The 27,076-nt window shown below is 38.0% G+C and overlaps 4 protein-coding genes and 1 pseudogene across 4 annotated transcripts; 3 read left to right on the top strand and 2 right to left on the bottom strand.

The window, feature by feature from the left end:
- Positions 1–27,076, bottom strand: part of LOC136283584 (uncharacterized) — a 215,570-nt pseudogene that overhangs the window by 108,160 nt on the left and 80,334 nt on the right.
- LOC131777605 (bifunctional peptidase and (3S)-lysyl hydroxylase Jmjd7) lies at positions 923–7,038 on the top strand. The gene is made up of 10 exons (XM_059093917.2): positions 923–1,405; positions 1,976–2,048; positions 2,128–2,256; positions 3,062–3,111; positions 3,650–3,742; positions 4,658–4,828; positions 5,205–5,277; positions 5,950–6,015; positions 6,216–6,293; positions 6,688–7,038. Exons 1-10 carry the CDS (start codon positions 957–959, stop codon positions 6,871–6,873), a joined length of 1,368 nt encoding a protein of 455 aa, XP_058949900.2. The 5' UTR covers positions 923–956; the 3' UTR covers positions 6,874–7,038.
- On the top strand, positions 7,569–10,564 carry LOC131777594 (histone deacetylase complex subunit SAP18). The gene is made up of 4 exons (XM_059093905.2): positions 7,569–7,714; positions 7,810–7,859; positions 8,854–8,910; positions 9,560–10,564. The coding sequence occupies exons 1-4, from the start codon at positions 7,577–7,579 to the stop codon at positions 9,825–9,827; spliced, it is 513 nt and encodes a 170-aa protein (XP_058949888.1). The 5' UTR covers positions 7,569–7,576; the 3' UTR covers positions 9,828–10,564.
- Positions 10,185–11,917, bottom strand: LOC131777595 (uncharacterized protein CXorf65 homolog). The gene is made up of 5 exons (XM_059093906.2): positions 11,890–11,917; positions 11,706–11,792; positions 11,433–11,552; positions 10,927–11,013; positions 10,185–10,414 (listed from the first exon to the last, which is right to left on the bottom strand). Exons 1-5 carry the CDS (start codon positions 11,915–11,917, stop codon positions 10,185–10,187), a joined length of 552 nt encoding a protein of 183 aa, XP_058949889.2.
- LOC131777589 (adenylate kinase 9) lies at positions 12,523–26,996 on the top strand. The gene is given in 30 exon segments (XM_059093900.2): positions 12,523–12,684; positions 13,150–13,206; positions 13,938–14,001; positions 14,282–14,431; positions 14,628–14,740; positions 14,934–15,122; positions 15,382–15,510; positions 15,737–15,811; positions 16,064–16,211; positions 16,214–16,307; positions 16,599–16,779; positions 17,297–17,453; positions 17,896–18,205; positions 18,672–18,829; positions 19,177–19,737; positions 19,867–20,177; positions 20,296–20,521; positions 20,661–20,853; positions 21,073–21,292; positions 21,519–21,587; positions 21,723–21,938; positions 22,357–22,575; positions 22,974–23,187; positions 23,493–23,694; positions 23,891–24,037; positions 24,234–24,451; positions 24,848–25,214; positions 25,554–25,652; positions 25,822–26,039; positions 26,582–26,996. Coding segments are annotated over 30 exon segments (5,583 nt in total). The 5' UTR covers positions 12,523–12,618; the 3' UTR covers positions 26,794–26,996.

The raw sequence follows: 27,076 nt of genomic DNA, 5'->3' as shown, positions 1-27,076 counted from the left end.
GAAACACTTGGTCCTGGTTGCTCAACCACGCGAACTTACTTTGGTGGAACAGACATCTTATGAGAATTCGTATGATTTGCAATAAACACCCGCATACTAAAACAGGTGGATAACGAAAGTCCTGAGGCTGAATTTTGATGAATATAGCACCATAGAAATTATAACCAGCTCAGGCTGCCAAAATTGAACAGGTTCCTTTCAAAAATTCAGTCATCAAAATCGGAAAACAGTGGCACATATCAAAGTATGAGTGCAAGATCATTAAAACACAACACAGAAATGAGTGCAATATTGGATTACTATATGAGTAACTGGACCCCGGACGCTGTGTTGAAAGCTACATAACTTTACGATGAAGCACGCTATGTGAAAGACGACCGGTGAATTGCCTCATCTTATTAAATTTAAATGACCTCACATGACATTTGGGATGGTAAACAGTCCTTAAAATGCACGTCTTAAGTCCTTCAAATGTACGACTTGTAAACTTTAAAAAGTGTCCAGCGTGGATCACTCTCGGCTAAAGCAATCAATGAAAGGATATGACTTACTTCCTGATATCACACTTACAGAACAGAGCAGAATAAGTTAGAAACTTACCGATAAGTAAAAAATTAATATGATAAAGCTTCATGTGAAGAAAATAACCATTTCCAGAAAAAAATTATTAAGGAACCACTTAAGACACATTGAAAACTCACCAAGGCTCTTGAAAAGTGTCAAATAACAGCCAAACATTCCAGCTCAACGCCTAAACAGTCAGAAAACGTGAACGTTTTGATAAAATTTGAAACTGTTTTCAAACTTTTCGAAGCATACTGATAACGCAATCTCAAAGTTTTCGTGACGTGAACACCAAAGTCAATCCCTAGTCCAATATTCGACTCCCTATTAATAAATTTATCTCTTCTTAGGAATACTTTGCTCGGACGATCTTTCGATTAGAGCATATAACCATGAGATCTCTCTCTTGGCTTCTCTTTACGATTTTCAGTTTGTTATCGTCGTGTTTATTGCTCGTGAGAACTTCAGAAACCGACGGAGTCGAGACCCAAGATAGCGCTTCAATACCCGGTCATCTAGAACCGCTTGGTTCAAGAAACACAAAGCACTCTTTGGAAGTAATCCAGAATTATCCCGACCCAAAAACCTTCTTTGAGACATATGTGGTTCCTAGCAAGCCAGTTCTCATTCAAAACGCCGCAAAATTGTCGACAGCTTTCTATAAATGGACTGATGAATACTTCTTGTCTCGTCCCGAAGCGAGCAAAGAAAAAATACAAGTAGAGAAAAGAAAGAAAGAGGAACGGACAGCACCTTACGAGGAAGTTCCCTTCAGCGAATTCGTTGAAGGTTACAAGGAGAAAGAAATCTATATGGTGAGCTCTGTTCCCGAGTTTATGAAGTAAGTTTAAATGAAGTAAGTTTAAGCCAATTTTGTGGCGATTGTTTTCTCTGCTTTATGTTATTTGTTTTATTAGCAATTTCACTACTCTCATTTAGTTAAAAACTATGCTTCTTCGTGCTGTTTCGACCGGGCCAATACATACGAGACACGTCATTATCTTCTTGCATTTTTGTATTTACGTCAGTTAGTTTGGGATTCCTGTCTAGCCCGATCTCAGTGACAGGTTTACATCGTAGAATCGAAAACACCTGCGGTGGTTTTAGGACTACCAAAGTCATTTGAATACATCCTAAGCTCAACAAATTAGAAAAAAAACGGCATCGTTTAAGCTCTCAAAATAATTTCATCTCGTAATAATATTATACCGCTCTTCCCAATACACCTGCTCCGACGCATAGGAAATATCAATTACATGTAGCATTAAACAAGACAAATTATTTGTTCTTCGTGCTAAAGTATTTGATGTTGTAATAATAATTTTGTGATTTCTTTATAGTTTAAGGTAGAATTACATTTAAATGACAGAGTTATATTTGCTCTCAATTTCAAATTTTCTTTCTTTCCTAGAAGCGATGTTCTTCTTCCCTCTCCTCTGTTGTGCCGTGATGTAACAGAAACGTCGGACATGTTAACTGATGCTGTGAGTTTAACCTCTTGTTTTATATTTCTGTTTCTTTGGAAACCATAAAATGAATCTTTCTTTGATGGATGTGTTTTAGGTGATGTGGTTTAGCAGCGGAGGAACTAAGTCTGTTCTACATTTTGACGATGGACTGGAAAACATCAACTGCTTGTTTGCTGGAACAAAGGAATTATTATTCATAGATTATCACAAGTATAAACATGTGGTAGGAAGTGAGAACATGATATTGCTTTGATAAAAAACGATAAAAGCTGCCTGGTTTATCGTTCGTAAAGTGAGGGCTGCGATACCTCCTCCACTGATTTATATTTTGACTTTTTTATGTTTAAGTAATTAAACCATAGCTTCCATTCGGGGTGGGAAAGTGCTCAGATATTTGTCCACGGACATTTTCTGTTCCGAAAGAAACAGGTTTCCGAGAGCAAAGCTCAAGGAAAGCTGTGCGCTCCGAATATTATTAACATATTGGAAGACTCTCATGACACTGGACGTGAGGTGGATGATTAGGAATTTTACCGGATCTTCCCCTACAGTTTTAGACGCGGCATATTTGCTTACCTGACACGATTACACCAATCTTGCTTTAGCAAAGACTTTTTATACTTTTTATAGATTTTAATGAGTGATATTTCGAGAGCACATTTTTCAATCACCACAAGGACGTTGATGTTGATGTTTCGTTCCCGACCAACCTTTTTGACAGTAGTACTCTTTCTTGCTGAATCCGCTCAAAAATTTAGCCAATACATTTAGTTTCAGTTTTAAATCGTGCATCCGGGTTTTGACACGCAGATAGATTTTGCTGCACCCATAAATTTCAAGTTTCAAGGTGATATAAACGGATGGACGTAAATAACATCTCTATACTGTATAATTCATTTACTTTATAGTTCTACGTAAAAGGAAGTGATACGGAAACATGTGCTCATTGATAATAAATCAGGAGCTATGACTTTTCAACTAATAACATTTGATCGTGACAAACTGTAAAATATATGTTTTCTCTCCAGGTTCCCATCGACTTCCCGGAAGGAAGATACTCTGGTGTTGATGTTGATAGGTAATCCTACTCTGTCTCACATAAGACGTACTCCGAAATAATTCATTTTTCTTTCCTGTTCAGCGAGAGAAAAGTTGACTTTTTCATTTGCGAAATAACATAAAAGGCTTTCAAGCTGGCGGCAGCCATAATTCAGATAATAAAACTTACCTGGATAAAAGTGAAAAGAAGCTTTTGGGATTATAGTGGCTGAACCAAAGGGAGAGTCAAGGTGGGGGGGGGGGGAGGGAGGGGGATACATACCCCTTTTCCTTCGGACCTTTGGGTTTCTTCAGTTACTTGTCTGACACCAAAATTCTTGACACGACAGGATCACAGGTTAATATTCAACCTGAAGGTTTTAACAATTATTTGTCTTAAAATATTTCTTGGCTTCTTTAGGCCCTTGAGTGGAAAAAAAATCAATATATTTTCTGTATCTCCCTGATCCATCTTTGAGTCATGCTTTCTTTGCACGACTAGTTACAGCACCTCACACGATATTTGAACTTCTCCTTTTTATCTACTGATAATGTTGTGTATTTATTTTTGTTTTCAGAGTAGACTTTGTGAAGTATCCTGGTCTCATTGATGTCGAATACTACAATGTGACGTTGAAAGCCGGAGACTGTTTGTATATCCCTCACAGATGGTAACTAGAAAATGAATAACTTGAATAACTAACTAATAACGCCATGTTTTTGTTGCCGTTAGGTGGAATTGTATAGAAATCAAACTGAATACTGAGACTAAACACAATATACACCTACAAACAGAAAAATAAATTGGTTGGGTCACAGTAAAATTAACAGTCAATTAACAGTCAATTTTCTCTAGGCCCCTTTCCCCCCCCCCCCCACCCCCCCGCTCTGTACTGTTAGCGACGACTGATCTCCCCTCCCTTCTTCTTGAAAACCAAGTAATCCCCACAAAATCTTCTGATTCCCACCCCCCTGGAGACAGTGATCCCTATGTGGTATATTCTGACTGTGAACATGGCTTTCACTCGTTAAACGAGTCTCTAGATGACTGAGTTAAGTGACAATTATCGTGTATAGATCCTCAAACGCGAAAAATAATGATAATAATAATAATAATGATGATGATAATAATAATAATAGTAATGATAAAAATTACAATTCATTAGTACCAGTGACGGTGTCTCCCGTGCGGTCATCAACTCTCTATTCGGAGTATGTACATTCGTGGTACCAGAAAAACTGCTACCTTACCAGAAGTGTTCCTTCAATGAAAGAAACAGATCTAAAATTTATAGGCTAGGGGGCACTGTTGTCCCCCGGAAATGATGTATTTATCCCTTAAATGTATAGGTTTTTTCCCTAAATAACTGAGTACTTAAAAGTGGGTACACTTCCTAACCTGTTGCCTTTGACCTGAATTTGCCAGTTTTTTTTAACTCTTATTGAATTGTTATCTGTAGATATAAATACAGAGAAGACTTGAATTTAATCTTAATTATCTGTGATCTTTAGATTTTACAACTCATATGGTGATTAAATTCAGTTCCAAAACAGTAGATGGCGTGTGTTGTTCTTGGTTGTTTTAGGTTTCACCAAGTTCGTTCATATGATCGCAACATAGCAGTTAATCTATGGTGGCAGCATAAAGCAAACTTCGTTCCAAAGGATTGTGAAGGAATGGAACAAAATCAAACCCTAGAAAAATTTACGTTCACCACTCTAGAGAAACTCATCGAACAACCAGAGGAAACTTTGATGTAAGTAAGCTGGATTGATGCACTTTTACTTGGTTTGTAAGGCAGGATTTCGGATTCAATTTTTCTTTGCATGGGAGTAGCCGTTTTTATTACTTTTGAGGATGCGCTCGTTTGCTTGAAGATCGTTTAATAAGTTGAAGAAACACGAAGTATATCTTTTTTCTTCTCAGGTTACCCTAAGTGCGAAAAAGGAGTAAATTAACCCTTTGAGAGATGCTGTTACATGATAAAAACGTGCAAGCTTTTGGCGTTAAATTCTGCTCTTAGTGGATGCAATAAGAAACGTTTTACTGACGCCTAAGAACCGGAAAATTTCAGTGAGAACTGACCAAGGACTCATCGTGCTGAGTAAACCGCATCTTTGTTTGCCTTACAGGAATCATTTGAAACACTTTCTCGGCAAGAATGACCACATTTCATTCAAGACATTTGTCAAAAAACTAAGAAAGGTACATATACGATGCACTAAAAATTACCAATGCTTCAATGTGATCAATATGTATTCATTTTTTTTATGTAAAACTGTTAATCTGGATTTTCGTTCGAAACAGCTGACCGACTTTAATAGTACCACAAAAAAGAGAAAATAGTGAGTCTATTGTTTTCTTTTATGGTAATACTGAAATAGATATGTACCCGTATCGAAAATATGTAGAGTACAGCATAGCAACAAAGGGGCACTGGAAAGGATTAAAGTGGAACCTTAATTTTTTATTTTTCCACACATTGCAATAGAAAAAAAAACAGTATCAGAAAAATTTTGAAATAAGGATAAAATTGAACCATTTTAGAAAAATTAACTTCAGAAAGGAGCCCATTACTAGGTAATAGGCTCCTGTTTCAGACAAATGGAGAAGCTCTAGTTAGCTCTATGTTTTATGCAGGTCTTTTAAACTTCTTTGGTTTTTGCTTGCCGGTAAAGTTTTTCGTTTTCGTTTATCTTTCTCTCATAAAGTTTCTCAGTCTCTCTGCTCTTGTTTGTTAAAATCGCAACTGACGTTAATCATTTCCTATAGCGCTTTGTTTCGTTACATTTTTGCCTTAAGTCCAATTGACGTTGCCCAATGATGCGATGCACTGATCGTAATGATCACGTGACTACCAAATTTTCTTTCTTTTAGGATCCTTATTTTGGTAATAATAACATCTTGACGTGGACCGAGGACATGAAATCAACAACCAAAAAGGTACCATTAAAAAACGTCACCATACTGAAACAAACATCTTCCTCGTAAATCATTGCACTTACTGTACACGCTCACTTCCTTAAATGAGGGACGTTTTTTATTCGTGGTTCGTCTAAAAATGTTGTAGAAGCCGGTTTTGGTAAGTTAAATGTTACATTCATAGCCTGATTCTCGACAAATCTATTTGTTACACCACCCAGCTCTTCAAATTGATGGACACAGACGAGGACAAGTCTTTCTCTTCGGCTGATCTTGAAGAACTAGTAAAAGCTGATGATGTAAGTGCAACTGGAAAGAGAAGGGCAGTTAACCTAAATATTTTGCCATTCTAGGAAAAGAAGTGCAATCAGAGGAACTCTGCCATATAAAAAGAGAGCAACAATTGTATTATTTTGCTTTCAAGACGACATAAATTCTATTTTCTTGTTGCTTTGGTATTATTGGAAACTTTTTACAGAAAAAGTAAGAGTTTCAGAAGCATTGGTTGAATTATCACTTGATTAATTTGAACTGGGTTAGGGCTGGGGAGAGCCTTTCAAAAATTTACGTTTCAAAATACCAACAGTTAGTCAGAATACTATCTTCAAATTCTTGTCGTTACAGAGTTAATTTCGGTACAGAGACTAGTTGCTTCTTGTCTGTTATGTTAACACTGAATCTGATTCAATTTAGGAAACCATACGCGCCCTGACAAATGAATACTTCAGGCTTGGTGACCTGATGGAGCACGCTCAGGAGAAACTTCAAGAAAATAATGAGTTGTATGAAGAGGATTATGAAGACGGTGCAGGAGATGGAGATTATGACATTCAGCCAGTGAAAAGATCTGGAAAACAAAACTCCAAAGAGGAACTTTGAGGAACAGTTTAGATATGAAATAAACAACTTTTTCATAGCATCTTTGGATTTCTTTGAGATGTGAACACTCTATTTTAAACACTTCAAACAAGTTTGTAACCAAAGGGCCTGAGGTTCAATTGAACCCCTCTTTGTTAAGAGAAAGTGATATCAGTGACAATAAAACAACAAGGCACCCCTCCCTGGACCCGAATATATCACCCATCCCTTAACCTGTTATGCTGATGAAACATAATTCGCGACCATTGTGGCACACAGGAAGGACTGGGTAAATATAGGTCTTGAATGTAGGCCAAATAAAATGTTGTATATTTAATATGCACTTTTCGCGATCGTAAACAGTGAAATCCATATTATGGGTAGCTTTTATCACGTTCGCTGTGTACTCTCTGATTGAGAATTGGAAGTGGACTCATAGTTTAGGCCTGTTCTTAAAATAGTACCACTAAGGGGGCGTTATTTTAGAAAGATAGCAGTTTTAAACGTCAGATCTAACGCAGCCACCTTTTTGCGCCTTTCCTACCGTCTCAGCTGATTTGGCGGCATTGCAGAAATTTGAGGAAAAGTACGGCTCATGGTGCATCTTGAAATTTTTGCTAGTACGACAACACGCAAAAGGTGGTGCTGAATCTTGTGATACTTCCCATCAGCCTTAATCCCTACTATTTAGGCTAGGCTACCAAGGTACACTGATAAATCCAAGATGGCTGACACGCGGGGTCGTGCATCGTCTCCAATACGAGCAAGGAACCGTTCTCGAGATCGAGAACGAGAAAAAGACAAAGAACAGGAAAAAGAGCGAGAAAAAAATGACCAGAAGCCTACGATTGATAGGGAAAAGGTACAGATTAGATCGTTGTATTTTGTTCCAGAAACAACGAAGACGATTCAAAATTGTTGCACTTTTATCAACCGCGTGTCTTTGTTTATTGGCAGACCTGCCCGCTGCTTCTCAGAGTGTTTTGTAACCAAGGCCGACATCACAGGTAAGATTGAAATAAAGCTGCTTTTCGTATCTCGTAATCAGAGTTTAATGTCAAACCTCTTTGAACGAATGCAATCTGGTAGTCCTTTTGTGTGGGTTATTTTTTTGTCCCGCAAATTAGCAAACGAACTGAGTTGGAATGAAGTTTAAATAATCCTGTGTTCACTTACCAGATAAGTTTAATGTAATTTAAGTTAGATACACTTCGTGGTAGATCGCATTTTGCTGAATAGTTTGGAATTATTCTTTTTTCTCTCAATTTGCTTCTTTACTACTTTACTTTACACACTGGTTTATTATTCTTGATCCTTTCCTCGAGTTTTTTCGACTCTCAAGCTGTGTTTTCAGCTAATTGTTGAGTGAATGTGGTTAATAAAGCTCTGGCGGTCAATAAAAATATTTAAGTAGGATTCATTTTTTGTCATCCCTCACAAGTAAATGGATAAAAAATCATGTGTCTTGTTGTGCTCTTTGCTTGATTTGCAAGAGGGAAGTCATACCTTTGTTTATAGACAGTTGTTATTGTATGTTAGTGAGGAGATAATTGTTCCCTTTTTTTCAAGGCAAAATGCTTTCTTTGACCTGATCAAAACTACATGTAGCTTGATCACTTGTGGCTTTTCACTGTTTTCATGTTAAGGTGCATTTATTTTTCTTTTGTTAAATCTACACAAGGTCAGTGCCTATAGCTTAAGATCTTCAATTGCGGCTGTCCTTTTCTATTCCAAGAGAATCAGCACTTGGCAGCAACTACTTTTCATAAGTTCCCTGTAGCTATTAGAAACATAACTGAGTACAATTCCTTCTGTTGTAGTGTGAAGAGACATCTTTTATGTAAGGAACTTTAAGCAGCAAATACAATTGTTTTTCTTTTTTTTATGTATATTCTTTTTTTAGAGTTGATTTATAGTGTATTAATTGTAGTTGAAGAACCTTACTTTGTTGGATACTCTGTAATAAATCATCATCATTATTATTATTTATGATAACATCAGGTTAGATGAATATTCCAGGACAGCTTTACCATCAAACGAACTCCAAGTGTACACATGGTAGGTTAATTTTGTGCTTTGTTACCAGAAGAATTGTGAGAGACATGGTAACCTAAAGGTTATTGCACTTGAGTCTGTGTCAAGGTTTGGGTTCAAGACCAGGGCGGATCATGGTGTTATGTTCTTGGGCAAAATACTCATCTGTCACAGTGCTGTTCTCTACCCAGGAGTTGAATGGGTACTGGCAAACTGTCAGGATAAGCTGATGAAATGCTGGTGGGTAACTTGGTGATGGATTTGTATCCTATTTAGGGGGGATTGGTGATACTGCAAGGAAAACTGTAATAAGCTCTAGCTGGGTGGATCGCTTGGCTTGAGCACAGACTTCATCCTTCGACATGTGATCAATACGCAAACATGTTTAAAATACCTATAATTGTAGGATTATTAGGTGGTGGTCATGTGTGCTTAAAAGACATGCTAAGGGTTAGGTGGCAGTGAAGTGATGCAAAGATAATGATGAAGGGTTTGTTGCAAAACAAATGGAATGCATACCAGTTCATTATACAGTCTCCTGTTTATGCTGTGGTTGGGAAACCTCAAATGCATTAATCTTGATTTATTTTGTAGAAATCTCTCTAGGTACCAGTGGATGGAATCAGAGTGTTTCTGTTTTGTGATAACATTGCTTATTTCTACTTCATTTTAGGAAAGATGCAACTTTGAAAGAGCTCATGAGTCTTGTCAAGGAAGTCAATCCTGATGCAAGGCGCAAAGGCACAATATTTGACTTTGCCATTGTATTTCCAGATGCTCGTCGTGGTGGATTCATCATGAAAGAAATTGGTTCAACTGCAGCAGGGCGTAAAGGGGCTGATGACACTGTCACACTAGAGTCTAAAAAGTTTCAAATAGGAGATTTCATTGATGTTGCTATTCAGACTCCAAGGATGGCAAGAAGAGATAGACCCTATTGATAATAACACAAACATTTCTGTGATTTTTGCTTGTTTGTAGATATGTTAAGATAGGGGGTCTGCAAAGACATTTCATGTGTTTTTATGCAATATTGGTGTCTATGATAATTTTGATATTTTATTTTATTCTTTCTGTGAACTTGATATATTTTTCCCCTTTTTTTGAAATGTAATGAAGAAGAAAGGGTGTATAAAACTGCTATTCTGAAGAAACAAATTTCCTCATGGGTGAAAAAGCTGTCAATGCCCTAAGTTGTGCATTTTTACTCTTAGATCCTCTGAAATAGAGTTTTGTAACTTTGGAATAGGTTTTGTTCTCATCTTAATAAAACCCAGTTTAAAGCTGATTTAGTAAGCCTACTTTGATACTTTAACAGAGCTCTTAATTTTGGTAACACTTGGTAACCCAACACCACCAACTGATCCTGCACGGCTTGCTGGAGATCTTGGCGATATGCTTGGTCCTCCTAATCCTCTGGCAGTAGACTTGGATCGTGCTTGTTGGGAACTTTTCATGAGAGGAATCTGATTAAAGCTTTGAATTGGAAGACCTACATCTGGGTTGATTCTGTAATTGTGCACTTTAGCTGTGGAATATTTGTACTATGTTAAAAAGGGCATTTTTTTTTTTTCAGGCTGTTGTGGGAAGAATTTTTTTTTAGAGCATAAAATTGATCTTCACCATGTATGTTGGCCCAATACATGTGTGGGATTGAGTTTTATATAATAAGCTCAGTAATGCATGCATTCTGATTGGTTCTCACTTATGATCTATTGGAGGACAGACTTATAGATGATGTCATCATTAAAACTTTTTTTAATTCTTTATAATCTAAAACAAATAGATTCCAAGTTGTGTGTCTGTTCAGTAATAGATCACAGAGGACATCAAAATGTGGTAAGAACTTCAGTGACACACTCAGCTGTGCCTCATGTGCCACTATTTTGTTCTTACCACATTTTGATGTCATCTGTGATCTATTACTGAACAGACACATGGCAACTTGGAATCTATTTGTTTAATAGTTGTTTAAAACTATAACTGATTAAAATCAGTTATAACTGCCCCTGTATTAATGGATTTTTGTATCAAGCTTACCCATCAAATCAGGATACACTTCTGTCACATTATTCAAAAGTGGCTCAAATGAAGAAACTTCCTTTCCACTGATGGCATCAATCTTTTCTACAGGAAGAAGTAGTCCTTTCAATGGTTATTCTTGAATAGCTTTTTTCATTTCTCTTTTATATGTATTTTTTTTCTTGGAAATGCTTTCTAGTCAACAGGTAACAAAAGACACATTTGCTTGGTTACCCTTGTATTTAGAATTGAGTTAGATATTGTTCTCAACTTTCATGACCACGAAATTTACTCTAAACTATAAATAACCTAAGTTGAAAGCTAGGCATTTACCCCCTTGTGTAGGCCATATCCTGATTAACAATCTTAGAGCAACATCTCTATTTGCAATAATTGTAAATTCTGTTTTGGAATATTTTGGTTCAATATGTTACTCTCATGTCAAAACAGATTGATTTGAAAACATATTTTTATCAATGTACACTAATGATTTAAATAAAGAAAAACAAAGAAAGAAAATTTACTTAAAACTTTTAGTAACACAAAGTTTGCTCTCCCTTGAAGATATTGGGACGCATATTGATCCGGTGGTCTTTCATAAATGGTTTTTAGAGAACCATTTTCATCCGCGATGTCTATAACAGCTGCAAGATAATGTAAAACGAATGACAAAATACAGGCAAACATCGCAGTGAGGTATTCAGTACGATTGCCTGCTTTTTCATTGGAACTTAAAAAACAACTCCATTATCCTCGATGGAGGAATAACAATTTTAACAGACTGAAATGTTCGGTACCTTGTTTTTCGCACCCGCATCTCAGTTTGATGTTTTTATATAAAATGACAGATGGACAGAGGAGGTTGAAAAATAATTTCTGGTTGTCTGCAAAGTCGAGGGAAACGATCAAGATTGAGCTTAACTATTGAAAACAACAAGGAACTATTTTACTTGAAAAATCGAAATAAAAGGTGACACTTACCTCCAAAGTGAATCGTAATGAACGACATTTCAGTAGTTTGAGACAAGTTGATCGTCAGTTTTGACCAGTATATTTCGAGTGATCAAATGAAGTAGTAGTCAAAGCAGCCGGTTAAGCCTCTACAAATACATTTTGCAGGACTTTTGAGTAGCCGACGTTTACACGCGCTATCGTTTGTGACGTCACAAATGAAACAACCGTGCTGATAAAAATTGCGGTGGGGTAAGGCACGGTGGGGGATTCCGCAAAGTTAACTTGTTACTTTGATAAACGAACGTAGGCAAGTATTGGGCAAACAATTACAGTCGAACTAAAATTTCAAAAGAGACTCATCGACTGGATGTTCAATATACTGAAACTGAAAATGAAGATTTCAAATTCCCGTAACGGTTAAAATTGCAAAATGATGTTCAATACTTTCTTTTAGTAAGCTCATGCCAAAAGCACATGCCAATAATTTCACTCAATGCATGTCTCAAAATCAATCCCCTCTTCATTTGAGAGTGCCGCTTCAGGCAGCATCCGGAGTCCTGATTCATCGATCCAGTCCAATGCTATATTTTCGTTCCAGTCCTCTACAGTTTTGACTGTAAACAACGTAGTTGTCATAGCAGCATACAAGACGAGACAGCCCCAAGAGTTGAAAAGCCAGTCGGCAACGAAATGCACAGCAACTCACGGAAAGTCAACTGAATTTATTCCAGGATTCAGATCTAAACCTACAGAAAGATGACTGATGTCGAAATCGTACTCAACACCAACATAAATGACGCAGATCCGTTCAATGAAGACGAGGTAAGCGAAAGATCTAGCGTTATCCTGCCAGAGACATGATGGAATCTGGCGCGCTTAGCTTATTTGAGGCTTGAGTTGCTGTTCTTTCCTACATTTATAAATGTTATAATTTAGCTCTCATCATCCGAGGCTGAAACTTCTGTTATACGACATCTATCGGTTGGACAGAGGCCACATCGCACATAACGTAAAGGCCATGTACATTAATGAAATCGTCTTCAATAGTCATACTTTGAGCTTGTTTAGGTATCAAAGTATAGTTATAATAATAATAATAAATAAGATCTTTTGACAGGGAGCCCACGTCACAAAGTGTGGTTTTCAGTGAGTTTAACCAAATCTTCGTTTTTCAGGCTGTTTTAGCTGTAAGCTTAAATGTTCGTATTAGCTAATTCTAAAATTTTGGACGTACACACATCGCATTTTGGCGATTAGTAACTACACTGTATACACTTATTTTTCCAGGCCGAGAGACGGTTTCTGAACTCCAAACCAACATGTTTTATTATAGTTGGAAAGCCGGTTAGTACCTGTGACTGTTCAAGATACAGATCTGTCAATGAACTGTACAACTGAAGATCATGATCATGATCATGATCTACAAGCAGGACCCTAACGACTGAAGTTACATTTATCGTTAGCCAATGCAACTCAAGTTAATTCTCAGCTTTATCAAATCGATCAGAGTCGTTGTCGGACTTTTGATGGTCTTAGATCAGTTTCATTGCACCAAATAGTTATTACACTTGAACAGCAAGGCAAGAGGCATTGCAAGTGTTTGTAAATCCTGTTGAGCTGATAGTTGTGCTACCGTACAGTATGATCTTAAGTACAGTTAATTCCCCTAATTGTACTATGTGCTTCCTAGCCTCTCACTGAGTAGCACATGAAAGTTATGTTTTATACCTCATTTCTAAAAGTAAAACAGTTATCTATAATACCATTAATTAGTACACTGCTCACTAGAATCTTGAATAAAGTGAGTTGTAATTATTCTTTCCAGCAGACATTTTCATCAAAATAATTATTTCTTCATTATTGTTTACATTCTGAGGAGGTAAACAAGGACAAACTTTGCTTAACTATTCCTAAGTTTTGATAGTATCTGTTGATTATTCATTGTTATATGTAGTTTCTTTCCTGTGTTGAATGCTGGTAAAAAAAAATTCCAGCTTATTTTCTATTTGAAAAAATGGTTTTTTTCTGTTCTCAAATAAAAAAAGTGTGACATGATACTTTTTCTGCATAAACAGGGTTCAGGTAAAACCTCCCTTGCAAGGAAGCTTGCCAGAGCATGGAAATGTGAACTTATTAATGGTGAGTAGGAAGGGCATGCTATAAAGTGAACATTATTTCAACATCTACTACTTGTAAATGAAGCCATATGATTAGTTAACATTCTTTGTACCTTTAAAATTCTCTCAAATTTATATCAGTGTGGAATTAAATCTGTACCTACACTGGGCAGACAATTGAAAAATATCTTTTGTTAAGAGTGTTATTTCAAAACAGGTATTATTGTAGTCTTATGCTTGAGTAATTTCTTTCAATTGATTTATGACTGCTTGTTATTGCTTGTTTATTTCTTCTATCCAAGGCTCAGAAATAATCAATCAAGGAATTGAACTGCAAACAGAACTAGGTGCCAATGCACAAGATATTTTGCTGAGAGGTGAAGCAATTCCCGAAGAAGTTTGTGCAAAGGTTTTATTGGACAAGATCAGTTCCCCAGAAGTTGCCCATCATGGTGAGTACAAACATTTATTATCAGAAATGCTTCTTATCAAAATGTTGATAACCAAGATCTGTGTAGTTTGTTGAGAGACACTGAATTATGTTGCTACAAAAACCTACTTGTTTACTAATTTGTTTGAATTTTTTTCATTACTTTTGTATAGCTTTGATAAAATTTTTTCAAAAATATTTCCTGTTCTCTTTTTTAGGGTATGTACTGGATGGATTTCCTTCATTGTGTGAGGACTGGTTATCAATGGCTGATCAGCTTGACCTTGTAAAAAATCTACCACTAACACCAGACTTTATCATTAACATGAAGGTAAAGAACATAAGTGAACTTAAGGGGAGATTAAAATGATATTAGAAATTGTCAAGGTCTTTTATCATGTGATATAAATATGGATATATGATGTTAAAGTAGTCATTTTCTGAATAGAAAATAAAACAGTGGCACATATCTACATTTAGTTTTAGTTGATACAGATGCCAACTGATTTTCTTGTTCTCATCAGATTCCAGATAAAGATTTAGAAAAGCGACGTTGTGAGCAGCGTGTGGATCCTTTGACTGATATACTTTACACAAAGAGTGAATACGCCCCTGAGCTTCAAGCTAAAGATGATAAAGAAAAAGATGAAGAAGAAGAAGAAGATGAGGAGGAAGAAGAAGCAGAAGAAGAAATGACTGAAGAAGAGGAAGAGGTTGGATTTGATTTCAAACTTTAGAACTTAGATATTGGTATTGTTGGTGTTACAATCTATTATTAATAGTATCTAATCTTGAGTTGAAAAACTCACCATGACTTTTGTGTCTACCTAATGCCATTGTTTTAATCTTCGCTGAACTTGAGTTTACAGTCTGCATGATGCAATGCAATGGCCTTACATTAGATAAAAACACAACTGCATGAAAGATGGCATGGCAATCACATCTACAACTAATTTTTTTTTTATTGTGAAGGAGGAAGAAGAAAGAGAAGAGATCACACCAGAACTTGTTGCAAGACTTGTCACAAGGCCAGAGGACTTACCTCAGAATGTTGCTACCAGTATCAAAAAGTATCGTGACATGATGCTGAGAACGCTTGAGGTATGTAACATGTTCACTGTACATATTGTACCACAACTAGATTGATATAACCAGATTGACATAAACATCATTTATATTATTTATACAGTTTCCCTTTGGACTTATCTTTTTGAGAATGTTGTCTATTTTGATGAACTTATTTTTTGCGTTAGGGTCAGCTATGTAAAAAATGATTTGTAAGTAATTAAACTGAAATGAATGGGGTTCAAATGTGTTTTCCCCTTAGGATTACATGGCTGATCATGATCAACAGAAGCTTATTGAGTTGGATGGTAATGAGAATCCAAAAGTTGTCTTCAAAGTGAGTATTATGTCTGGCTAAAAAGAAGATGATCATGTTTCAATTTTCTTTAGTGGTATAATTAAAAAAGCATAGGAATTTAACAGTAGTATATAAACTGTAAACTGTACTTACAGTACTTTGAAATAATATAACAATTGCTCTTTTTTTGTTTAAAGACGGCTGCATATAAATACCTATCATCAGTAATTACTTTTGTATTTTAGCTTCCAACTTTTGAGGTAATTAAGTTCCACCTCACATTTATTTCAGTCTCTTATGATGAAACTGAACACCTTCAAATTAAACCATGCACTGGTGCCCCTACGACTTCAAGGAGCAGAAGAAGGAGAGGAAATATCAGATGATACAGAGACTGATGACCTTCTGCGCACATTGGCAGCAACTGAGATGGTAGCACCAAGTTCCGTTGGCGACGCAGCAAGTGGGGACGTGCTTGCCCTGTGGCATTGAAGGAGGGTAACATTGCTCAAGGCGTGGCACAGTTTTCAGTCAGGTAAAGTGACACAAAATTACGAAGTTGTTTCAGGTTGTCAGAAACTTGTGGAAAGGTCCTGGAATTTGGAAATGGAGAATGGTTATCTTAATTGACTGCTACAGTTTTGTATTTGTCTTAAAACTTGATAAACATAACAGTTCCCCACCTGAAAAGTATGGATCAGAAGACCAATATCCACTTGTTAGTCCTTGATGCACCTGTGATCCAAATTTGCACTGAGGGATAAAGTACTGTATGTGAAGCACCAAGTCAGTTTTTAAAATTGATTTGTTCTGTTTAACTTTTCAGTTTCTTGGACAAGCTATATGTGATGGCATCAAATGAATCACTGGCCCACTTCATGAGGAATCCACGTTCCTTCCTTGCCCCCCACCTGCCCTGTCCTCCCTGTAAAGTGTGTGTCCTGGGTCCACCCCACTCAGGAAAAACTGTACTGGCTCAATCATTGGCTCAGAGATACAATGCCAAGGTAAAAATGGGACAGCAGTGATATAGGTCTCCTTTTTGTAAATGATTTTCCCATGGCTTGTGAAGAAAAGCTGCCTTCTGTATTGTAGTCCCTAAGGGGAGTTATCAGTCTCCAAGGATTCCATACAGGGGGCTCATTAGGCATGTGGTGGAGGGGGGGAGTGTTTTTCGAAAAAACTAATCTGGAACCAAATGCAAAGACATTTCTCTTTCAAACTATCACTCAGCTGGAATGAATAGGGTTTACAACATGCATTTATTTGGAACAGATTTTTCTCAGAAATGCTACCCAGCCCAAGTGAATATAACTTTTATTTTCATAACATCCTAATTTTGCTGTTTGTTTTTTGTATTATGGGAAATCAATGGTGCTGACAATAAACTTGAAGCTCTCTACAGAGAGCCTATAAGTAAGAATGTTTGCATTAAAAGGTGCAAATAAATGAATCAAAAAATATTATTTACTGGTCATGCTGTTGTCTTTACTTATTCTTGATTCCCTGAATTTCATTCTTCAGGTTTTTGACATTGATGAATTAATCAAGCCACGGAAAGAGGCTGCTAGGAAGAAAATGTTGGATGAACTAAGGGAGGAAACTATCGAATCTGCAAAATCCAAAATAACTGCAGCAAAACAATCACAACAACTTGAAGCTGCTGAGGAGGGAGATGAATGTAAGTCTGCAACTAAATATTCAATATTATGCTTCAATTACATTCACAATATACTGTCAAAGAAAGAATAATTTCCTCCGTAACGCAACTCCATTTACAAAGCTAACCATTTAATTTTCATTAGTTAGATAGATATTTTACAATCAGTGTACTGTTGCAACCTTGATTAGTCTTTTAATGAAGAGGTTAGAGTGTCCTGTGCACTGACTATAGCTGTGTGCAGATGCTCATACAAATAAACAAAGTCTTTTGTTTATCTTGGCAAAAAGTTTTCTGTCAGGTATTTGGTAGAACATCTAACTCCAAGTCAGAAGTTCATGACCCATGGTAAACTTTTTAAATTAATTTTTTTTATATTATTCCGGTAGTCATCTCCATCTGAGGTGTTAACAAAGCTCAGTCTTAGGGCATATTTAACTTCTATGTTTTCTTCCTCAAACAGCTGATCCAGCTGAAGATGCTGGAGAAGCAGCAGTAGAAGGGAAAGAGGGGGATGAAGATGGAACCAGTGGAGGAGAGAAAACACAGGAAGGAGATGAAGCAGGTGATGATGGTAAACCAAGGGTGGCTATTAAGGTAGAGGTACCTATAGATGCTAATCATCCTGAAGTTGTGAAGATTGTCAATGAGGTCATGGCTGAGGCTGAGAAAAGAGAACCTGAACTACCACCAGATGAGTATACTGATGTGATTGAAGAGGCTATTCAAAAGAGATATGCTGAGCTTCAGGAACTGAATCCTGATGGACCTCAGTAAGTTTGTACAGTAGTGATTTTGGCTTTGGATAAACTTGGATTCTATGTTGTCATTTTTCTTGCAGTTGGCAGCCATCCATGTTACTATGATGTAGCATAATGGTCTGAGCGAGGGTAGTGACTTACTTTTCATAAACCTGAAGGGAAGTAATCATCATGAACATGTGAACAACTTTTTCGGATACGGAAGGTCTAATGTATTCTACAACCTGTTGTTAGCACTGGGCCTCATTCAAGGCTGAGAAACTTCAAGGGTAGAATTTGTCGGCCAGACTTTGGTGAAAAACTGTAACAGCACAGCCAAAGGATTTTAAAACCCTTTTCTTTGATTTTGCTTCTATGGCGTTATCGAGAAAACTTTTCCATTTATTTTTCTGACAAAGCACTCTAGAACCTATTGTTCTTTTTTCATCGACGTAAGTAGCAACCATTTCGAAAAATGTTTTGTTTGTTTTTATCCTAGTGCTGGTGGTTACATTTTGGACAACTTTCCAAGAACACGAGAACAGTTCACTTCAATGATTGAAAGGAATATTGTTCCTGATGAGGTGATATGCCTAAGAGATGATAGTGAAAATGGAGAATACTTGCTGAAAAGATGGTATTACACCAACAAAGAAGGTATCTTAAGAAACATATTCCAGAGTGCAAGACTGACACACGGACACACACGCAGACAGACAAACAGACAGGCACGTGGACTCGTGAACAGATGTGCTAGCTGATTCAATATGAAAGGATGGTGAACGGACATGAATATAAGGAATTTTCTTTTCCATGACCCTGGCTTCCTAACACGATACTGAGAAAAACAAAACCACCTTTGATATTATATGGAACAGATCCATTCTGGGTCTCCCGGTTTCTGGTCATGTTGGATATGAAGTTAAAGTCTGGGTTTTTAGCATTTCTGTTGTGCGCGCGTCTATTTTCAAATTTGATTGATGAGCATGATTTGTTTTTTCCAGAACTTCACGAGAAATGGGAGGCCAGACGCGCCGAGGAACGAGCTAGACAGGAAGCCGAGCGAGCTGAAAGGGAGAGGAAAGAAAAAGAAGAAGCTGAAAGAAAGGCTGCGGAGGAAGCCAAGAGGAAGGAAGAGGAAGAAAGGCTCCGGCAGGAGCAAGCTGAGGAAACCGGCGAGGGAGAGGAAGAAACACAGAAGGTCGATGGAGAGGATTCTAAGGAAGAGAAGGCAGGAGAAGAGGAAGGAAAAGAAGAGGAGGAGGAAGACGATGGTGCTACTACTGAAGCTGAACCGAAGGCTACTGAGACACCTGAGGTGCAGCCTTCAGTAGAAGACCTGTCATTAGGTCCGGGACCTGAAGAAGAGGAGTTAATCCTGGATTCAGACCTGCCACCCAATACTCCCGAGACAGAGGAGTTCAAGAATCTTAGAACGAACTATGATCGAGACTTTACTCAGCTGTTGTCTGTATTGAAAGGCACGAATAATATAGAACCTATAATGGTAGTTGTTGACAAAGAACTGGACAAACTAAGCAAGGAGGTCGTCAAAAGAGTTGAAGGTAAGAAAGTACATCTGTGTGACCACTGTAATGAAAAATATCGTTGTCGATAAGAGTACAGATCATGCTTAACCACTGTTGATTTGTTAAGTCTCGTTTCAGTTAAAGTCAATCGCATTTCTGTTTCAGCCCCGTTCAATTACCGCGGCTGGGAGTACACAGGAATGGATCAAGACGAAGAAGAAGAAGACTTCGCGGAGGAAGAAGAAGAGGAGGAAGAGGAAGAAGAGGACATTTATAACAAGGACAAGAAAAAGATCTTTGGGGACACAAACCATTACTGTCCTGTAATGTTGAAGGAAAAGTTCGTTTTGTGGCCGGGTATCGCTGAATGTGCTGCCAAATACCGCGAGAGAACATACTTTTTCTCCTCTCCTGAATCTAGGGGTGTCTTCTTGGATGATCCAGAGAGTTTTTTGCCGAGCAATAGACCTCTTGAGGTGAGAAATTTTACAAACTACAAATGGCTTCTGATTTGCATTTGGTTTGTGGCGATTACAACGAACGCAAAAGCACACATGCTGTTTCTCATTGAACTGTTATTTATTCAATCGATAGCCTCCCCCGATTCGTCTTTTGATCGTTGGTCCCAAAGGAGCAGGTAAAACCCTTCATGGCCGTCAACTTGCCAAACAAATGGGCGTATTCCACATCTCATTCAAGGATCGTCTCCAGGAACTTATTATCGCAAAGACGAAAAAGAAGATTGGGCCTGAGTATGATGATGACGAAGAAGGAACCGGTGAACAAGCCATCACAGCACCTGAAGGACTGGAGGGGACTGGTCAGTATTTTTGAGTGCAATTCTAGATTTTGCTTCATTCAATTCTTGTTCAAAAATGAAGAATTATTAAAAGTTTCTCATCACTTTGAAGTAGACTTCCAGATATGCATTTCAGTAAGAAAAATTGTGTTTTATCCAGATACAGAAAATGCTATTAAGGCTGGAGAGGGAGAAGCTGATGGCGAGGAAGGGATTGGGGGCGAAGGAGAACAAGAACTGGAACTAACAGACGAAGAGGAAAGCATCCGCGCCAATTTAGCTGATGGTGAAGCCTTACCAAACGAAACTTTGGACAAGATTCTCCCAGCATGGTGGAACGAGGAGCCCTTCAGGTGAGATGGGTGCTATACTACACGTCATTAACAAGTTAAATTATTGCTTATTCTTTAAATCTGTTAACTTCGTAGACATCTACGCGCTTTAGTCAAGAGAACTCTATTGATCTAAGCTTACCACGCTTTTACTGGAATTTTCGAATAAATTAAACCTACTGAAGCGATCGACGATTCTTTTGGTTTATTTTTTCTTTTGTTTTTCTTGTTTCCCTCAAGATCTACTGGGTTTATCTTGGAGGGTTTCCCCCGTACTGAAGCTGAGGCTCGTTACCTTTCCTCCGTGGGCCTGTTTCCAGACATTGCAGTGATCCTTGTGGTGGAAGACACAGAAATTGTTGACCGCCTCCTGCCACCACTTCTTGACAAATGGCGCCTGAAACGAGACAAGCGAGAGGCGGAGAAGGAGCGACAGCGAGCATTGGCTAAGAAACAGAAGGTAAAATAAATGATATCTCAGACAGTTTTCTTGTATCTCTGCCAAGAAAGCTTAGAAGATGTCTCAAGTTGGTGTCTTTGATGGTGCAGTGATCGGCTCTCACCATCGTCGTCTGAAATGTTTTTTCGTTTAGTCCAAGGAGACAACGAAGGTGTAAAGTAAATCAGCTATCACTATTTCGACAATTTTCTCTAAACATTGCCTTTCTTTTTCATTCTCTCCAAAGGACGAAGATAGAGCGCGGCGACGGGAAGAAAAGATAGCGGAAATAGAGGCCAAAAAAGCCGAGAAAATGGTAATGTTCTTGTTCACCTTGTTTTATTCTTAGTGGTTCATTTTTATTTGAACTAATTTACAATCATGTACGACCATTTCCGATCATCTGTGTTCAGTCCCACCTGCGTAACTTTTGGTTTACACTCGCTTCCAGGCCCGCAGGGCGCAGAGGGACAGCGATGACAGCGAGGATGATGGAGACGAAGATGAAGAGGACGAAGATATTGAGGCGCTGTTGGATGCTGAGGAGGAAGATGAAGAAGAAATGGAGGAAGAAGAAGAGGAGAGTGAAGAGGATGCTATCGAACGGCTGAAAACTGAGATTGGAGATCGGTATGACGAGGAGACGGGACGAGTTGCTACTGTGCAGGTCAGTACGGATGAGTTGATCAGTTCCCAGAGTGTTTTGTGTTGTCAGAGAGAAAGCTATCACTTTGAAGAATGTGGTTTTTTTTTGTTTGTAATGTCTAATAATCAAATTGTAGAATTTTTTTCTCAAAAATGACCGCATTTTTTGTTTTGTCTCTATTTTTTATAGTATACTAGCCTGAGATAAATCTAAGCCTTTTTATTTACATGCATATACACGAAGCAAGTTGCACGAAGTTGTGTTAACTGTTTACCTACTTGTAGATCGACTTTTAAGCTCTGAATAGGGAACAAAACTGCCAAAGAAAATAGGAAAAAAACGAACCATACGAGGACTGCTATTGTTATAAAGAAAGCCTTCGAATGAATTTGGTTTCAAAATTGATGCAAAATTTTTTATCATAATATTTAATATTTAGGAAACACTAGAAGAGATTTCAATTCCTCGGGTTGAAATTAATGGCGGACGGAAGCCGCGCATTGTGGAGTATTGTATCAAGAAAGTTCTGAAGCCTGTGGTTGATTTCCGGGAGAGTCTATTTGATCGGTGCTTCGCTATTGATGGTTACTTGGCCAACAGAATGCTTGCTATGGGTTACAAGTTTCCGAGTCGCTTTGGAAGGTGGTGTCCTGTGAAGGTAATACTACGATTCGTCAAATCTTGTTAGTTCCAGGGTAAGAAATAGTCAGGGAAAAGTCAGGTACTGCATAGTAAGGACAGCCGTAGAGAGAGGCTGGCTGTGCCATCTGCATAAGGTCAGGGAAAATTTTTGTTTTCGCGAGAAAAGTTTGGAGAAGTCAGTTAGTTTTATAAGCTGATGTCTGTGGCAAAATGAGGAAGAGGCAATCATTATTTTTCATATCATTTCTCATCTTCATTCTTTCATTACAGCCACTTTATTTACTTGTACCATACTGATTTCCGTGGCTACAATGGAAAGTCCTTGATTAATTTATGCCATGTAAATTAGCCCTTTGGTTGTTGAGCACAGAAAAAAAGTGTTGACCGTAGAATAAAGTGGACTTTTCTTTTCAGTTGCTGGAAGGTGAAGTTCTTCCCCCTCAACACGGCTTTGGTGTTAATTCCTTCCCTGTTGTCTACCGACAACATATTTACTTTTGCTCGGGACGAGATGAGCGGGAGACGTTCATGCAGTGTCCATCACGTTTCTTGAAACAACCTTCTCCTAAACCTGTCGTTCCTATTAAGATGGCGATCATTGGACCTCCAAAGTCTGGCAAGACTGGATGTAAGTTTGAGTACATTTTGATAATAACATGTAAGGTTATAGATGTTTTGCTCCCTTCTCTACTCCTTAAATTTCTCTTCCTACTCCACCCCACCTAAACATAAATTTCACCAAGATTTTCTCGTTGTGAGATTTAAGCAAAACAGATTTTTGTTTTCTCTATATGTTTGATTGAGTCATGGGTACGAGAGAAAGAAGGGAAAGTCGAGAAAATTGGCTCGTTGTTTGTCGTAAACTTCAAAGTTCTTCAAACTCTCTATAAACAAAACGCATGATTTGATTATAATGTTTCTCTTTCAATGCAGTGGCAAAGCGCTTTGTGGCGGAGTATGGCGTAGTGAGACTATCTATAGGAGAAGCAATCAGAAAAGTTCTGAATTTCCAATCATACACGGAACTGGCTCGACAAATCAACCTTCACCTAAAGGCTGGGAACCCCGTGCCAGATGAATTGGCGGTACAAGCTTTGGAGGTCGCCCTGTTGGACATGCAGTGTCAGACGCGAGGGTAAGTTTGTGGGTTGGTGAAAGAAGAAATTTCCTAGAAACTCGTTTTTGAGAAAAATTACTTTGAATAACTCTAAAAAATGATTACAACTAGTCCGATCTAAGATAATGAGGAGCTAGACATGAGGTTCCGAAACAAAAGTAGCGGTTTTCTTTAACTTTTCATTTTACATTATTATATATTTTTTTCATGATAGGTTTATACTTGACGGATATCCTGTCACCAAGAAACAAGTGGAGCTATTGACCGAGCGGAAGATTATTCCTGTTAGAGTTCTGGAACTACAAGTAGATGATGACGAAGTGTTGAGACGAGGAACCGCTGACCGTCATGCTCCAACAAGGTTTTAAAAAACGAAATCAATACTCCGCTTTCGGTTAAATAGACGACTGTAAACCCTCAAAGAGGCCTCTTAGACACAATGTTGTATTTTGTATCTAACAATTTGTTCAAGTTTTCATAGGCATAGCTTTGTTTTTTTGTAGTGTTTTCAAGAGAATTTATATTTTGATGACTGTTTCTCGTCTTATCTGTTCCAGGATCCTTCCTTTGCACGATAGTCAACAGATACTCGGCATCAGGCTCAACGCCTGGCAGCGAGAGGTTGTGGAGGTCAGAGACTGGTACCAAAAAGAGCACAGAAATTGGGTGCCTATGGACGGTCAGCGGTCGAAGTGGTGGATTTGGAACCAGGCTCTTGATGAAGCCAGAAAAAGCGTCCGTCAGATTCAAACTTACTTACAGAGATTATCTGAAGGTAAAGTCAGAGGCGATTCATTTGATAACTACCGCAGAGAAATATGTTAGAGTGGGTAATAAGCTTTTTATCGCAATCGTGATTTGGGAACTCACTTACTAAATTGTTTTTAAAAATTCGGTTTCTAGATAACAAGCAAAATGGTGAACGACTACTCGGCGAAAAATACAACTTTGAATACCAACAAAAAACAGATGCATTGTTTGCGGCTAGTTGATAAGTTACTGAAAATGCTACTGATCGCCTAATGCAACACCACAGCGCTAGTATAAGTTGAGAGGGGTTTGGAAGTTAATGGAGTAATGAGGAGACAGGTTATTTGTTGACCTTTGTTGAAGACTCGACACCAAGCCCCGTCGTTAGTTGACTAACCTTAACCTTCTCTCGTACTTTTAGGCAAAGCGGCGTCAATAGCGGATATGTGTATCACACCGAGTGAGTGTCTTGTCCGCTTGGGCGACTTTGGCCAGTACTGCCCAGTCAGCTTAGCTGACCGTGGAGCGTTGGTCGACTGTTCTGTAAACTCTTCGCTTGAATTTGCCGCCGAGTTTCGAGGACGTTATTACAAAATGGCGTCCAGAGTGGAACTAGAACTATTTCTCGCGGATCCAGCTCTTTACGTTCCTCCTCAGGCCCCTAGAAAACTCCCTGCTCCCGACCTCCTTCCGAAAAGAAGGACGGAAGCGGAAGTTAAAGCTATGTTCCCTAAACAGATTGAACTAAAAGGCTACTGTCCTGTGACGTATCTGGATGGCAAACTGAGGTTAGTGAGTTTTAGCATGTGTGGTTTCTGTCCAACGAAGAATCTGCATTCATGTTACGACCTACATTACATGGTATATCTCTCGGCAATTTTTAAGCGAAACGATCTCTTGAAAGAAATATTTAAGAAACGTGTGTCCGAAATACTGAAAGGAGAGGAATGATCAAGTGAAAAGTATAACGTAACTAAAGGAAGAGCAAAAAGATGGGAGGACTTGATTTTTTCGCATTTTATTTATTTATCTATTCATTTACTGTTTTAATTTTTACAGCTACAAATCCATTTTGTTTTTAAAATCCTTGACTTATTGACATTATTCGTAATTTTTTTTATCCGCAGATATGAACACATTGTTCCTGGAGAGACAAACTTAGTGGTTGAATATAGAGAAAAACTATTTTGCTTTGAATCGGAAGAAAAACTTCAAAAATTTATGAGGTAATTATAATTTGACCACGCAGACAAGATTGAGAAAGGCTAAAGATAGAAGTTTCAAATTTTTAACATGAATTTCCTTTTTCTATTGCAACGGGTCGGTAAGGTAAAAAATAATTGCTAACAGCACTTAAATCAAGAATAATCAAACAGTTCTCGTTTCTATCGACAGGCTACCAGAAAAGTACCACGGATTGACACTACCACACAAGTTACCGCCGCGAAAAGAACCTTTACTTGTCAGTGGACTCCCTATGTTAGGTTACATGGAGCAGAGTGTAGCCACTGCTCTAACCAAAGCGCTAACTGCCGTGGGTTGTTTCAAACCGAAGTATCCATTCATTGATGCTAAGAAATCTGCCTTACTTTATATTGGCTATCACCTTAAAGGTCAGGAACGAGTAACGTGAACGTAAAAACATTAAAACTGGCGGAATTCATGGCAAATAAAGTAGCCTCATAGGCTAGTTAAACAATTGGGAGCTTAAGCACAAACGTGATATAAATGGAGACCGGAATTTAAGATTTCCTATGTGTGTATTGTTTAGTGTGAGATACTAAAACAAGCGCTTTTCAATTGACTGCTTGCTATTCTCCTTCTGGTCGCCATACGTGACCGTCTGTACTTGAGCGTCCTTTTATCTCTCTCTTCACTTCCACAAAAGTTATACTGCTGCCCGCGTTATTTAGTGATTGTTTGCGTCCGCAGAAAATGTTCAACAATTCCCACTTCCTAAACATGTGAAATCTGCAATACTCTTTCTCCATTTTTATTCTTGTGATCTCAATGAATTTCACACCTGTCGTATCGCGTTTTAAGGAAGAAAGAAATGCAGAAGTACAAATCCAGTTAAAGCTGGGAGACATTTCTATTGGGATCCAGCAGTTTAGAGAGAAGTTGAACTTAAACCTTTTTTTTTATCTCATTTCAGCCTACAACCCTAAGAGCAGTGAGTATGTGCGCAAAAAATACAAACAGAAATTGATGAGGTTCGAGGAAGAGTGTGAACTGATTGGGTACCTCGGCAAAGAGATGACCGCTCGTTACCGAGAACCAGATGAACTACCCATCGACTTTGATCACAAACTGTCAGTTTTTCTGGCGCTTAAAGACATAGAACCCACACCGACCTGGTGTGCGTGATACTTCAGTCACGGTGAAATCGTTCGTACGTGAAGTTTCCTACAAAGTTGTGATGAAAGACAAAGTTATTTATTTTGAAAGAAATCATGGTTTACTTCTAACTCTTGACTAGCATTTGGATCTAAATTGAACCGGTATTATGCAATGTAAATATAATGTCCGCAACAAGGTGGCAATTGTAAATAAAATTCGTTTTGACTTCTGATCGGTCTTTTTTAAGTGCCTTATTCACTTTTCGCCAAAGATCATAAATATGCGCGCATGATTTCCCTTACAACGAAGC

Source organism: Pocillopora verrucosa, chromosome 9, assembly GCF_036669915.1.
Source record: "Pocillopora verrucosa isolate sample1 chromosome 9, ASM3666991v2, whole genome shotgun sequence".
NCBI classification, from domain to species: Eukaryota; Metazoa; Cnidaria; class Anthozoa; order Scleractinia; family Pocilloporidae; genus Pocillopora; species Pocillopora verrucosa.
Note: the sequence above shows the minus strand (reverse complement) of the source record. Positions and strands in the feature narration are given on the sequence as shown.

What these genes read in the sequence shown, in the direction of transcription:
- LOC131777595 (XM_059093906.2), bottom strand. Translation starts at nt 11,917, where the DNA reads ATGTCGTTCATTACGATTCACTTTGGAG. An exon ending in CATTACGATTCACTTTGGAG is followed by an intron (nt 11,793 to 11,889) that starts GTAAGTGTCACC and finishes TCGACTTTGCAG; the next exon opens with ACAACCAGAAATTATTTTTC. An exon ending in ATGCGGGTGCGAAAAACAAG is followed by an intron (nt 11,553 to 11,705) that starts GTACCGAACATT and finishes ATTATCTTGCAG; the next exon opens with CTGTTATAGACATCGCGGAT.
- LOC131777605 (XM_059093917.2), top strand. Translation starts at nt 957, where the DNA reads ATGAGATCTCTCTCTTGGCTTCTCTTTACGATTTTCAGTTTGTTATCG. An exon ending in TCTGTTCCCGAGTTTATGAA is followed by an intron (nt 1,406 to 1,975) that starts GTAAGTTTAAAT and finishes TTTCTTTCCTAG; the next exon opens with AAGCGATGTTCTTCTTCCCT. An exon ending in CAACCAGAGGAAACTTTGAT is followed by an intron (nt 4,829 to 5,204) that starts GTAAGTAAGCTG and finishes TTTGCCTTACAG; the next exon opens with GAATCATTTGAAACACTTTC.
- LOC131777594 (XM_059093905.2), top strand. Translation starts at nt 7,577, where the DNA reads ATGGCTGACACGCGGGGTCGTGCATCGTCTCCAATACGAGCAAGGAAC. An exon ending in AACCAAGGCCGACATCACAG is followed by an intron (nt 7,860 to 8,853) that starts GTAAGATTGAAA and finishes TGATAACATCAG; the next exon opens with GTTAGATGAATATTCCAGGA. An exon ending in GAACTCCAAGTGTACACATG is followed by an intron (nt 8,911 to 9,559) that starts GTAGGTTAATTT and finishes ACTTCATTTTAG; the next exon opens with GAAAGATGCAACTTTGAAAG.